Source organism: Heloderma suspectum, chromosome 9 (genome assembly GCF_057233095.1).
Source record: "Heloderma suspectum isolate Gila_16-S chromosome 9, 16-S_ref, whole genome shotgun sequence".
NCBI lineage: Eukaryota > Metazoa > Chordata > Lepidosauria > Squamata > Helodermatidae > Heloderma > Heloderma suspectum.
This window is the reverse complement of record NC_139466.1, coordinates 712,833-727,400: the sequence shown is the minus strand read 5'-3', so window position 1 is coordinate 727,400 and position 14,568 is coordinate 712,833. Positions and strand designations below refer to the sequence as shown.

The 14,568-nt window shown below is 50.7% G+C and overlaps 2 protein-coding genes across 2 annotated transcripts in view; both read right to left on the bottom strand.

The window, feature by feature from the left end:
* The window catches only part of LOC146338278 (gamma-aminobutyric acid receptor subunit gamma-4-like), a 128,038-nt gene that overhangs the window by 43,326 nt on the left and 70,144 nt on the right, over window positions 1-14,568 (bottom strand). The gene's annotated exons all lie outside the window — the stretch shown is intronic.
* LOC146338279 (uncharacterized) lies at window positions 147-3,522 on the bottom strand. The gene is made up of 4 exons (XM_084813290.1): window positions 3,484-3,522; window positions 1,660-1,806; window positions 806-1,507; window positions 147-183 (listed from the first exon to the last, which is right to left on the bottom strand). The coding sequence occupies exons 1-4, from the start codon at window positions 3,520-3,522 to the stop codon at window positions 163-165; spliced, it is 909 nt and encodes a 302-aa protein (XP_084669416.1). The 3' UTR covers window positions 147-162.

The window sequence follows — 14,568 nt, the reverse complement described above, 5'->3', positions numbered from 1 at the left end:
CAAACGGGAGCATCTTCCAGAAGCAATGGAATTTTGCCTTGGACAGGGAGGGTGTCTAAGGCCATCTTCTTTTTCCCAAGAGGATAAGCCTCGTATAATGGCGAGTCTTTATATAAACATGAATTGCTCTTGAACTTTTTTGTTTTCATTGTAGATGGGGGGTTATTTGGCTGCTGAACCTATCTGCAGAGAGAAGGGGGTGGGGAGGCTGAGGAGAAAATGGATCTGGGGTGTGTGTGGGGGTCTATTTTAATACAATGGGATCTAGATAGCAAACCATGCAACCCAGAGAAAGCCAAGGGGAATCTCAGCGCAGGAGGCTGTGGAGCGCAGCGCCGCGGGTGCGGAGGGGGAAGGAAAGGGGCCGGGAAGGGCGGGAGCGTGCCTGGGCCAGGCCTGCGGGCTTGTGGGTCAGAGCCTCACCATCTGGGGCTGCCTCGCCGCCTCACCTATGCCCTATCCTGCCAGGCTCGAAGGCAAAGCCACGGGAGCCAGCCAGGACGCCTGTCTCAGGGGGCACTTGCAGCGGCGGCGGCTGCTGGTGGTCCTCGGGGATTCTCCGCGCCGCTTGCAAGGGCTCCCACTGCGGGGCCAGGGGCGCCTTCCTTGCCGAACCTTTTCCCGTGGGTGGGGGCCACCCGGAGTCCCTGCACTCGAGAGGCCCCAAGAGCGCCCCGCGCCGCACGCAAAGGCCACGCGCAGCAGCCGGGCTGCCCGTGATCCCCGCGACGCGGCGCAAGCAACATGGGCGGGCGGCGAGGCGCAGGTGTCCGGGTGAGGCCGGGGCCGAAGCCAGATCTCTCACCTGCTCCGGAAGGCTGGACAGATGATCAGAAGCGCCAGGAGCGCGTCCCCGCGCATCCTGCCCGCGCCGCAGGCCTCCAGCGTCGCCCCCGGCGCAAGGAGGGGCGGCGACCGGTGGACTTCGGGGCAGAGCGCAGCAGGAACCCCGTCCTCCTCCTCCCGCCGCTGCTGCTCGTCCACAGCGCGGCGCGGCGCGGCGCTGCCGAGACGCGGCGGGGCTAGACGGCCCCACTTGCGGGCGTCGTCGGGGCCGAGCGCCGCGGCTGGCGACGGGGCGGCGACGGGAGCGGCATCTCCGCCTGAGGAGCTTAGACGTGCTGCTGCTGGCGGCGGCGGCGGCGGCGGAGCGGCGGGCGAAGCGCCGCAGCCCCGGCCGAGTCGAACCGGGCGGCGGAAGGGCCCATCGAGCGCTCCGCGGCAGGGCGGAGATGCGGTGCCGGAGGAGGCGCGCCCGTCGGGCCACACGCCGGACGTGTCCCCGCGCCTCTCCGGCCCACCGCTTGCCGCCGCTGCTGCCTGTCCTCACTCGCCTGCCCGGGCGCCCTCCCCACGCGGCTCCTCGCTCTCTGTCGGGCGAGGGCGGCAGAAGGTGGGCGCCGGCATCGCGCCGCCGCCGGTCCGTCCGCTGCCGACCTCCGTCTTCTTGGCCCAGCAAGCGCGCGAGACGCAGGCGGGAGGCGCGCAGCTCCCGGCTGGCTGGGTCCTAACGCCCCCGACCGCCCTGGCTGCCGGAGGGGCCTGGACGTTTGGTCACGCGGCGCGCGCTCCCGCTTGCCTCCTCTCTTCTTCAGTCCCAGAGAAAAAGCACCCCGAGGAGGGAGGCGGCCGGCTCGGCCGGCAAGGGACGCCTCTAACCAGCAGCCCCCCGCCTCTGTGCCGGAGAGTTACTAGGCGAGGCGGGACGAGGCGGGGCGGGGGCTTACTTGGGATCGAGAAGAGCCGGGCTCGGGGGAAAATCCCTGCGGCGAGCGAGCCTAGGAAGGGGCTCTCCTGGAAGCGCGTCTGTGACCGTCGAGGGAAGGGGCTGGCTCGCTTCCAGGACAGCGCCCTGGCCTCAGCAGCGCTTGTGGCGGGGAGGCCTCATGCGGGGGCTTCCAGACGAGGCTCTGATTGTGCAATCGCCCTGCCTCGCTCATAACGTTCGTGGGAGGAGGGAGAGCAGGTGATCGCGCGCGCGCGGGGGGGGGGGGTGTGCTTCCAGACGTAGCGCTCCTGGTGCTACGGATGAAAAGGCACCGTACATCTATTCCGTCTTTTCTTCCTTAACAGATGACCGAAAAAGACCGAAAAGGCAATGGGGAAACGTGGGAGGGTTACAAAGTGATGGCGTCGTCGGGAGGGACCCTCATAAAATGCGGAGAAGGAGGCAATTTGTACCCCTCCCGTGTGTCCCCAAGGCTTTGTTCTTTCGGGAAAGGAGGCTTCCAGAGAGACAGCTCCCAGGGGTATAAATCAAAAGGCCTGGTGCAACTGTTCCATCTTTCCTTCTGTAACAGACTGAAAAAAAAGGTGGAAGAAGTGGTGGGAAAACATGGGAGGGACACAAGTATAAGAATTTGACATCTGTGCCAGTGTGGTGTAGTGGCTAGAGTGTTGGACTAGGAGTTGGGAGATCCGGGTTCTAGTCCCCACTCAGACATGGAAGCTCACTGGGTGACTTTGGGCCAGTCACAGACTCTCAGCCCAACCCACCTCACAGGGTTGTTGTGAGGATAAACTGGAGGATTGTGTAAGCCGCCTTGGGCTCCTTGAGGAGGAAAAAAGGCGGGATATAAATGTAATAAATAAATAAATAAATAAATAAATAAAATCTGTCCATCCCAGAGACAGAGGCTTGGCTGTTGCCTTGACACATTTGAGCTTATTCATCTTAGACCTCTGAGGCACCTTCCTGCACATGTTTTGGCCTACACATTATAGGAAAACTGGAAAATATGGAGATAGCTTATGAACGTTTTATATGCGTAACAGGGTACTTGTTGCCTGCAAGCTCCCTTTTGCTATTGCTTAGGAGGATGTCAAGCCACAGAATGGTCACAAACATTCCAACTGCCCTGGGGAATACTGGACACAGGAGATGGTTGACAGAACAGGTCTTGTGACACGTGCGAAAGCCCAGGGCAAGGAGGGGCAAGAGGGGCAAGGCGGCTCAAAGGGGGTTGGGAACCTAAGGTGAGAGCAGGAAGGTAACAGTCAGGGAGAGAAGAGAGACCGTGGGCTTGGAAGGCCTGGGGGAAGAGTAGGTGGAGAAGATGAGGTCTTGAGGGACAGACAGGTGAGACTGGAGAAAGGAAGGACCATGGGGAAAGATCAGCTATGGGGAAAAAATATTTCACAGGGTGTAGGGATAGGAGGTGGAGGTGATGGACTCGACCTTGGGGGAGCTAGGGGTGGCAACAGCTGACAGGAAGCTCTGGCGTGGGCTGGTCCATGAAGTCACGAAGAGTCGGAAGCGACTGACTGAATAAACAACAACAACAAGGGATAGGAGGTGACCTACTTTACAGACACACAAGAGAGGTTGGAGGATGATCAACTAAAGATCCTAAGGCCAAAGAGACAGGCAGGAAGTGAGATGCCACACACTTCCATGAATCAACCAATCATGTCTTGGGGAGTCAGCCTCTGCCATGACCTACCTTTGGTTTTTTTGCCATTTCGTCTGCCACATATATGTACCTCTCCGCCCCCATCCTCATGTGATGCTGAGATGGACATCTCGGCCACTGACCTAAGAGTAGCGCCTTCTTCATCTAGAGGATGGCTCTACCTGACCTGGCATTCCAGATCACCCAGCTGTTTCTCTCACCAGGTTATGTCTGCCTCAAAGAGCTCTCGCCTGCCTGGCCACCCACCCACCTGGTCCAGGCCCCATCTGTTCCCACAGCCTCATGTCCGTCCAGAGCAGGTTTATACTCCAACAAGCTGCCTATGGGCGAATGTGCAGACACCACCAGCACCATCTGCAATGCCAAGGCTGGCTTGCCTGCCTTCCAGGTTGCTCACAAGGCAGTCACCCAGAAGTCAAGCAGTGTGGAACAAAGCCGCCTCTTCTGCATGTAACATTCCAAGCTAGAACAGAAGGTGAGAGATGAGGGCTAATTCACATCCCTCTCCTAACTGAGTGTTACTTGTGCCAAGTAGCTCTCGAAGCATTTGCTGTGCCAGAAGCCCCCATTTTTCTCAGTACTTGTGTTTTGAAAAATATATTTCACAATCACAGTGTGGATGTGGTGCAGATGAATGAAACCATCTGGGAGTCATTGATTCCAGTGAACATATGGTGCCACTTTCCTGTAGTGCTGCCATTATTTCTCAGGCTCATCCTTTCTTGCATTGTCTCCTGATATGCAGCACTATTCATTTCCATCTGATACTTGAGATTCTGGTTGAACTCAAAAGACGGCCCACAAATTCACATCATGCCAGTGGAACAGGGTCACATACATTTCCTGAGTTGAGGCAGGAAGCATTAGCAAGGAAGGCCCAAGAATGAGATCAAAGACAGGGCTCTTGCAGCTTAACCTGGAAAGGCTTCAGATGGCTGCAGTGCCCAATAGGGCTGAAAGCTGCACCTTTCTGATGTCACATTTGCCAAGGAGGACCATACGTCTGTGTTCTTCAGTAATGGATCTGGTAAAAGTTCTCTTTAAGGGCTATGCAGAGGGAAGCCAGGCTTTGCCACTGAATAGATCATAGAATCTGAGAGTTCTTCTGCCAGTTCCTTTATTACTCTAGGAGGCAGTTCTCTGGCCCTGGAGATTTGAAGTCATTCAAAGTAATTAGGTGTTCCTTGACCATATGCCTATCGATCTCAAACTGCAATCCTGCCCCTTCAGCCTGTACTTTGCCTTTGCCAGCGGGGTCATAGACCCTCTTTTGGGAGAAGACTGAGCCAAAGTAGGAACCACCATTTCTTTCCCCTGTCTCTTACTATGCACGTAGCTGAAGAAAGCCTTTTTGTTGCATTTAGCCTCCCTCGCTAACCTCAGCTCATTCTCAGCTTTAGCCTTCCTGACGCCATCCCTGCAACTCTGTGCTACCTGCCTGTACTCTTCCTTTGTTGCTTAGCCTCCTTTCCACTTCCTATATGTGTCCTTTTTTGTTTTCAGGTCATCTCTAAGCCTTTTGTGAAGCCACATTGGCTTCTTCTGTTGTCTTCCACCTTTTCTTCTTGTTGGAATGGTTTGTAATTGTGCCTTGAGAATTTCCTTTTTTAAAAGCTCCCACCCATGGACTCCTTTTCTCGTTAGAGTCGCTTGCCATGGGACCTTGCTGATCATTGTTCTGAGTTTATTAAAATCAGCTTTCCTAAAATCCAGGGTACGCATTTGACTACACTCAGCTTTTGCTTCCCTTAGAATCAAGAACTCAAGTACGACATGGTTGCTTTCCCCCAGAGTTCCTGTAACTGCTACTTTATCCACTAAGTCATCTCTGTTGGTTAGGATCAAGTCAAGGATAGCCGATCCTCTAGTTCCTTCCTCTACTTTCTGTAGGAGGAAGTGATCCGCCACACAAGTCAGGAATTTCCTGGAGGGGCCATGTTTTGCAGAATTTGTCTCCCAAACAAATATCGGGGAAATTGAAGTCCCCCATTACTACTACATCATGATTCCTTGAAACACTGCCTATTCACTTTTCAAAAGTTTCATCCTCATCTTCTTGATTGGGTGGCCGGTAGTACACTCCGACCACCAGGTTCCTTTTATTCTTTGCTCCTTTTATTTTGATCCAGATGCTCTCGATGGGGCTACCAAGCTCCTCCTCCTGTGTTTCTGTGCAGAGATATATATTCTTCACATACAGTGCAACCCCACCTCCCTTTCTGTTCCTCCTGTTCTTTTTGAACAAGTTATATCCTTCCATTGCTGTATTCCAGTCATGAGAGTCATCCCACCAAGTCTCAGTTAGACCTATCAGGTAATAATTTCCCTCCTGTATTAAGAGTTCAAGTTCGTTCTGTTTGTTTCTCATACTCCGGACTCAACTGGTAAGTGCCCCTGAATGACACACAGGTCTCTCACTTTTAGGTCTACACTTAAAGCATCTTAGGTGTACTCCAAACAAATGTGAGGAATGACGTGACCCTCACTAGACAAATAATTTGGAGCTCAGCTGCAGATGAATTCCCACTGTTTGGTCTGGTGATATTTGCTGATTCAAATATTTCCAGCTTTAGCTTATAATTGTTCTCAGGTCTGACTCTCCCAAAATTACCTTCAGACTTTCAACAACAGATCTAGAAAGGCTACTGGGCCCAATCCAGAGATGTTCACATGCCAGTTAACAGCTGCGCACAAGGAGTTTCCTGTGTGGAAGTTGCATTGGGAAGCACAAGCACATTTCCCAGCCCCACCCCCCACAGCTAATGGACAACAGCTGCCCCATGGGAAGGACCTCAGATGCCGGCCCCATCTGGCGAGCTGGGTGTGGTGCACAAGTAAGGGTGGGTGGATTGTATTAAGTCTGCTACAAGTCTGCTATGTCTGTGTTTTGCAGATTGTCAGGCTTCTTTTGTTCCATTGTCCAGTCACTGATGGAATCAGATTTTTTTTAGGGATACAGGAGAATTTCATTCCTGTTTGCAAATGCGCTAATGCATATCACCACTAAGGCACACTTACATAAATGTGCAGGTGCGCAAATCCCCCCCCCCCCAAGTAAAGAAACAGTCCACAAGTCCATGGAATCTGCAGAACTTGGAAAAAGTTAGTCCACTGTGGGATCTGCAGGACAGATCTATAGAAATCCAAACTCATCTGAATCAGCATCCCTATGCACATGTTTTGTTTATTTGTTTGTGACTCTTTCAGTATCTGTTGTATTTTATAAATGTTGTATGCCACTTTGAGGACTCTAGTTGAAAGGGGGATATACATCTCAAGAAGAAAAAGGTCGCCCCCAGGCCTTTTAATTATGGATGGCAGGATCAGGATTGGGGCCTTCTGTATGCACAACCCCTATCAAGGCTTCTTCTAGGCAAGGTTTGCTTTCTGGACAGAGTAACAAGGGACTTGTTGAATGCTATTCCTTTCCTCCCCCACCTCCCCTCCACTTCCTGGCCCTGCAGTTCTTCAATCTCAGCCTCTGTGGATTTGGTAGGAGTGGGCTTGACATAAACATGGGAGGCAACTCAAGAATCCCCTTTCCTTGCACACAGCAAAGTCCTGTGTGGCTGAGACATGGAAGAGGAGGAGGGAGAGGGGAGCCACCATGGGTGCCTACGAGATGAGATCAGGGCACTGACGGGGGAACTGTCTGCTTCAGGTGTGTGCTCAAAGGGCAGCTGTTTTCCAAGAGTCTGGCTCTGGAAATGTGCTTTCCATGGCAGACATTTCTTCATCACCTGTAAGCGGCCATCACAATCTGTGGTGGAATTCTTTCTGCTGCTAAGTGTAATGTTCCTTTTAAGAATATTATTTATTTGAAGAATAAATGGGATAATAGATCTTCTTTTTCATGCTGTGTAGGATTGGTGGAAAACTGTCTCCAGGCATTTTTCTGATGGTGTCTGACCTCTGTGGAATTAAAGCAGAGCTTTTTGTAGCAGCTCTGAAGGTGGCTGGAGGAACCACAAAATGGGGCGGGGGGGGATACGACTCCTTGTCTTAGAAACCAGGGAAGTGATTTCTCCAGGAAGTCTCAAGTATAATGATTAGCTCTCGAACTGGATATCCTATACCAAGGACCAGATGATGACAACAATGTTTCTTTAGAAGCTACCAGGAGTGTTGTTCTCAAGAAAGAGTGGGGTTGTTTTTGAATTGGTTTTGGCTGCAGAGCTAATTCCAGTTAAACACTGGAAAAGCGGGGAAAGACTTCTAGTGGTGGGATGGCGAAGAGTATCCAGGATGAGATCATACAGCACAGCTGGACAAAGGAGCCTTATGTGGGGACACTTCTCTGGTCAAGACTGAACGTCTTTCTCCTGAGTTTAGAGTGGGAGGCAGGATGGCACGTGACTCATGGCTCTCTTGGTGGGGTATTTTGTTCATGTTTCCCTTATATGTTGCTTCTTCTTATGGGGAGGGAGGCAAGGGTTTGGGTTCCACAGCAAGTGCAGCCTTTTCTGCTGTAGTCTGGTGCTTTGGGAACGTTCTGCCTGCCACAGGCTTCCACTCACATGACCTGTTCTTCATTGTCTCGCCAGCTCAGACTTTCTCCCCATGTTGTTGTGTCTTCAATAACTGATCTGTTCTTAAGATATTTCTATTCACCTGTTTTGTGATTCATACATTTTGTATTGTTCTTGGTTTTGTTGTTGTTTTTAGATTTGTAAACTGCTTTGGGAGTTTTGTTGCAAGGATTTTTTTAAAAAGAACAAATTTATTTATATATTTATATTTCCCAGTGCATTGTTCCCCCACTTTGCATGCAGAAGGTCCCAGGTTCGATCCCCAGCAGCATCTCCAAATACGGCATGGAAAGAATCCTGCCTGAAACCCCGGAGAGCCATTGCTGCCAGCCAGTGTCGCCAGTACTGGGCTAGATGGACCCAGGGTCTGACAGAATGAGACAGCTTTCTGGGCTTCCTTTCCCACACCCTAGTACAATCTGGCTACAGATGGCCTCAGGATGGGACTTGGGGGGGGGGGCTGTCCTGGAGGCATGGCTCTGTTACATCTGTGCATTGGCTCCTTCCATGTCTGAGGGGTCTGTGAGGGTCACCACCAGCACAGCTCGTGATTGGTGGGTGCTGCCATTGGCAGCACTGCCATGGCTCCTGGGGATGTGACCGTCGTCATTGCTCCAGTGTGTGATTTTTCAGAGCAGTCTGTTTCCCCTCTTCTGTTCTGGGCTGGGCGAGTAGAGGATATGGCAACTGTTGCACCAACATAGTGGTGGCCCCTTCCTCCCCCCAGCGCAATTAATGTTAGAATTCCACAGTTAATTATCTAACCACTGTAGCATGTTCTGCCTTTGTGCCACTGTTTGTTTTTGAAATTTAATTAAAAATATCAAGTGCCAAAATTTCTCCTTAGTTAGCTTAGCTTTTGAAAATCCATCAGGAATGTGGGTTTTTTACAATGGTCCTACAAGGGCTCATTCAGCTGAGTTTAAAGATTGTGACAGGATCTAGGGCTGTTGTGGTCTCTCAGATTACACTACACTCAAAGCCATCAAATGAATGGAAATAACCAATTTTTGTTTGTTTTTGTCTAAGAAATGTGATCTGAATGAAGATATAACAACATTTGTGAACAAGATTAATTCTCAGCCTTGGTCAAAAACGTGGAGGGGCGTGTGGACCACAACCGATTGGAATGCTCGGAGCTGCTGGAGTGGGCAATGGAAGCAGGGAGCCTTTCTGGCAAGTTGCAACGGCGGTTCTCATGACATGCATTTTTAGTCTGTTGCAGCCTCTCACTTTGACTTCTCTTCCCTGTCTGTGCTTAAAGTTCAGCTCGCTTCCAACATGCATGGGAGTCATTCTAGTGCACATCAGCTGCATCAAGGAGATGATTCTAGGCTCTGTGCCCAAGCGCTCCTGAGGCTTAGCCAGCCTGTTGCTCGTGTCCTTCCGCACCTGTCTAATGCTCAGGAGCATCTGTTGGCTGCTCATGATTTCCATCATTCTTGGGACAGCTGCAGTGGTCACATGGCTTCCTGCCATGTGAGAGATCCTGACAGATCATTGACCTGTAGAAGTCAGGGAAGAGTTGGCCCAATAATGGAAGTCCAGCTACAAGCGGCAAAGCCCCCTCCCATGACTGGTCTTTAAGCCATGCATGTTGTAGCCAGCATGGTGTAGTGGTGAGAGTGTTGGACTGGGAGTTGGGAGATCCGAGTTCTAGTCCCCACTCGGCCATGGAAGCTCACTGGGTGTCTTTGGGCCAGTCACAGACTCTCAGCCCAACCTACCTCACAGGGTTGTTGTTGTGAGGATAAAATGGAGGAGGAGGAGGACCGTATAAGCCACCTTGGGTTCCTTGCAAGAGGAAAAATTGGGATATAAATGCAATAAATAATTAAAAAATAAAAATAAACTTACCCTTGAGCATCCCATTTCTAAGTGGGAGAGAATCCTACTCATGTTTGCTTCTTCATCTATGAGATCCATGCAGTTCTTTTGCTGCCCTCTTCTGTAGCTCTGTCCCTTCTGTATTTAAGTGGAGAGCAGAGTGGGGGTGGGGTGGGGTGAGAATCTCTCTATAGAGGTACAGGAGACCGCTATGATGCACAAAATGAAAGAAAGGGCAGGGACGGGCTAGAACTGTGGGTGCAAAATCATCGCCCTGGAGACATTTTGCCTCCTCTCTGCTGTCATGCTGAGCACTGGTTGCCAGAGAGATCCAGAGACTCAGAACTTATGAGGAAGCATCAGCCAGAACCCAGCATAATTAAGACAAAATTGAAAGGAAAGCAAGTTGACGCAAGTTTTTAGGAAATTCCATGAGGAATAGTCTTGGAGTAGACCAGAGATGGCTTTTTAGACAATAACATCCTAAATGATGCAGGGGTATTTTGCTGTGCCGTCAGGGAGATTCTTTCATGGTGGGCCAAAACGATGCCACGTGCTGGTGCTTTGGATGGAAGACCCTGGCTGTTTGCTGAATAACAGAATGTTCTATGGTGAGACTCACTGGAGGGCCTGTGCAGGCTGGAGAGGGTTCTTTGGGGGGACCTATTTGAGACCATCCCCAACCCCAAGGAGGAGCAGTTTCTCCATCCTCATGGTGCTGTGTCTGCACCTGTTGGTCTTGAGAGAGGCCAGCTTAATGTCTCTGCAGAGGCGATGCAGGTTCTGTGCAGGGGGCCTGCAAGCTGTAAGATTCATCAGGACCGACAGCTCCAGCCAGGAGCTGACTCAGCCCCTCTTCTGCAGGGGCAGGCCAGCTGGAAGGAGAAGAACACAGGCAAAGAGATGGGAGGCAAGTCAGTGGAGCCTGGAACTGGGCTGGCCAAGGCTGTTGCATCAAGGTTTTCTACAGTACAAAAAGTGAAAGCTGGTGCTGCTCTGATCCCTGCCAGTGACTCCAACCCTTGTCCCAGGGACACTTTCCTGGCCAAGCTGCTTGGTGACCTGGCCTGTCCTTGGCCTGTGCACAGGATTCTCCTTGCTCGGCTGAGGCCATGGCTGAATATCTGGAGGAGCCAAGGAATCTTAGCCCCAATCAGAATAGTCTTCTTCATTCTCCAGTTGGATTCATTCTCCAGCCTCAGTGGGTGGGTTACAGTCTAGCAATCAAGAAGTGAAACTGGATACTGCTTTGTTTATTTATTGGCAGATGTAAGACTAAAAACTTAGTCTTGTTCCATGGGTAGTTAATTGCAAGAGCTGATATAACGTTGCTGCCTCCCTTACTCACAGAAACCTGGCCTGTCTGTGCACCTGTCAGATGTCTACCACGGATGTGATGGCCCCAGGCGAAGTCTCCTGCAATCTGAAACACGAGACATAAACTGTCTGAAAGTGAGGTGGGCCTTTCTCTTGTCCTTCTGCTTCCTCTCCAAGGGCAGTTGTCCCACGCCAGAGACGCCTGCTGGAAAGAATCTGCACAGAGCAGATGCTCCATCCAGCTCCCGCATCATCGACCAGTTCTCCAGCTGGGCTCTGCTTCCAGCATCATTCGAGCTGGTGATGTTGGATGAAGCAGCGAGGAGCCAGTGGGCTTCTAAGGTCCTGGCTCTACCTCTTGTGCTGACAGAGGGAAGAGAAAGAAGAGTTTCAAAGTGTAAGGCCTCAGATGGCCTTCTCTCTGTCCCATCAGCCAGGACAGCTAGACTGGTGGGGACGAGGGAGAGGGCCTTTTCTGTGGTGGCCCCCACTCTGTGGAACTCCCTCCCTAGGGAACTCCGTCATGCCCCCTCTTTAATGAGCTTCCGTCGTGCATTAAAAACGTGGTTGTTCAGGCAGGCATTTGGGGTGGGTTAGGGTATTTAAAAAAAAAAAATTATGGTAGAATTTTATTGTTTTAAATTGTTTTATGGTGTGTTGTACATCACCCAGAGTGGCTGGGTGACCAGCCAGATGGGCGATTAATAAATCTAATAAATAAAATAAAATAAATAAATAAACCAGCAGCAGGCATGACAACATGGATGCCATGGAAGGCGGACAAAGAAGAGACGGGAAAACAACCTCCCACCATGCCCCACAGCAAACCACGTGCATTTGAGCCTCTCCCTGCCCTTGCCTTTAGGGGTTAGATCCCAGTGTAGGGTGGTATTGGCAAGCACAAGAAATAGGTATGAAAATGAATGGCACACTGTGCTATCTTTTAATGTTTTTTATGTTATGATTTTTATGTGGCTTGGGGAATACCATATTTAGCTGTTCAGGGTGGAATCTACCACCAAATATGATTTTCTACTACCTGAAGAGTTGACTTTGTGTTTTGAGGGTCCAGTCCCTCCAACCACTACACAATTTGGCTTCAATTTACTTTTTTTTTACCTAGTGCAGCACCTAAAATTAGTTCCTAGCTGTGCTGCTATAAAGATTGTCATGTTTCTGAGATACAGCTGCCTTTGTTTTCAGAAATTGGGGTGGGGTGGGAAGGTGTTACACCTCACCTTTAGTCCCAGAATGTGAGATGTGATCTGACTTGCACCACCTACCAGTGGCTCATGTATTCAGCCAGCCTCTTCACTGGGAGGATGGATCTGAATTGCAAGCCCAGTGGTCTGAATATCTGGCCTTATCTTTGTCCTCTGTCTTCCACACTGTCTTTCATCACCTAGGTCGATGGAGATTTCTAGATGACTCAAACACATGCACACACACTTTTTTGTGGCATTTTGGTTGGCCTCAATAAAGTCATTGTCCAACTGTGGGTTTTCAGTTGTGTTCTGTGAAGTTAAACAAAGGCAATCAGTTGAGCCTCACAGTCGGAGATGAAGCTGGGAACCCTCAGATGCCCATCCTCTCCGCGGACACCCTGCAGAATCCACGGGCATGTCTCTCTCATGGGCTTGTGGGTAGCTAATGACCTGGAGCTGAGTGTTTTTACCCAGGACATCTAGGAATTATTAATGCCCCCCACCCCATTATTTGTGGTGCTAACCTGCTATATATAGAGTGTGTGTGGCGGTATAAACTCCTACGGACCCAGCCTATGCCCCTCATATGGACAACTTTCCTGCTAGCCCAGATGTGCAAGTCATCTGCATGAGAGTGGTAAAGGATTACCTCTAGGGAGCCAAGCTGTCTCTAGGCAGCCAAGATTCATATCTGGCCCCATCAAAAGAGAGGCAGCCAAAGAAGAAAACAAACCACATGCATGATCATGGCCAGAAGGGGAAGACAATGGACTTCATGAAAACTTCATGGTCTGGCTTTTATGGCAGCAAGAACTGAGCTGGGACTAAGTGAGGGCAGGCCCAAGGAATGCCCCTTGTGGCAGCTCAGAGTAAGAAGGAGGGAGCCTTGCACTGTGAGACTCTTGCTCAGGTCCCAGGGTACCTGGAATTCCACCGCAGCCCACAAGAAAAGGGAGTGTCCCCCACCAGCCCCCATGGGAGGGAGCTCTTTGGCCTCATCAGCACTGATTGTCCCAAGGCCAAGGCAGCTGCCTGATGCTCCCTTTGGCAGCTGAACGGTGTCCCCACTTTCTACTCTTGCAGCTTCTCACTTTGATTTGTCCCTTCCCTTCTGTGCTTAAAGTTCAGGTCATTTTTGAAAAGCAGAAATGCTGAACCTGAACCTGCGAGCTGACATATGAAACCAAAGACCCTTAAGCTTTAATGCTCAGAATATAATGAGTAGTGAAATATGTCCCCCTTGCATTCTCTTACTTGCACAATGGATTACACATGCACAATCTCTCTCTCTCTCACACGCACACACGCAGCTGTGGGATTGCTGCTGCTTGGGATTTTTTTTCTCCTAATACTTGCTAAACTCAAATCTTAGTCTTGTTTGTTGCTCTTAGACCCTGGAGAAATCAGGCTGAAATCCTTCAAAGAGAGATGAAAAAGAGACAATCAGGAGGTGGCTGGAACTGTTTTCTGTTGAACCTGAAAATGTGTTGCAACATGAAAGGAAAAGCAAGGACAATTTCTAACCGAATGCCAGTGGCCTTGAGGGTGAGCGTAGCAAAGACTTGCTCCTTTCAGACTGTGCTAATCAAGGCTCCGTGGTTCACCATTCTGGGTGCACTGAGTGGTATAGAAATAATATTAATAATATTTTAAGTATTGTTACTTTTCTCGCACGTCCATGTCAAAACTGCCATGATCTCAGCCACTCCTCTTCTCATAAGATCTGCCTTCAAGGCCCTTCGCTGGGACTTCTCTGCTGTATCAGTGTCCTCCTTGTATTGCAGTGCCTCAAGCTGGTTGGCCAGGAGGGCAGGTTGCTGTGATGGTCCGTATGTGGCTGCACAGAGGGGGTGCCCGGCCTCCTGGTGGCGTGCCTGGTCTGGCCCTGCTGTGGCACATTTGCATGAACTCTGACAAGCAGCCCCTGCCCCATTTACGTTCTGCACAATGTGTCTGAAGCCCCCAGCCCAGCCAGGCTTCCGTACTGGTGCTCTGCTCCTTGATAGCAACCAGGAGTCAGGCTGCTCTGCATCGGAAGATAAATTCTAGCCTAAAATAACTTTTCCTAAAATAAAGACCTTCCTCTGTCTCTCTCCGTGATAATAAAGAGCATGCAAGAGAAGGTGTCACAGGGGAAGGCCCCTCCAAAGCTGTCCTCCATCTTCGCTGCCTCTTCTCTCTAGCCATGCAGTGGAGACTCTTTTTTAGTCCAAGGCCCTGTTTCCATGGTAACGGCTTAACCTTGCTGGCAATTTCGTTGTGGTGTTTCCTCCATCC

Bases quoted from the DNA above. Each gene is read 5' to 3' on its own strand.
- LOC146338279 (XM_084813290.1), bottom strand. From the start codon at position 3,522: ATGTCCATCTCAGCATCACATGAGGATGGGGGCGGAGAG. The intron at 1,508-1,659 runs GTTAGAGGCGTC...CGGGGGCGTTAG, and splicing joins ACAGAGGCGGGGGGCTGCTG to GACCCAGCCAGCCGGGAGCT. The intron at 184-805 runs GTGAGAGATCTG...TTCTCTCTGCAG, and splicing joins TGTCCAGCCTTCCGGAGCAG to ATAGGTTCAGCAGCCAAATA.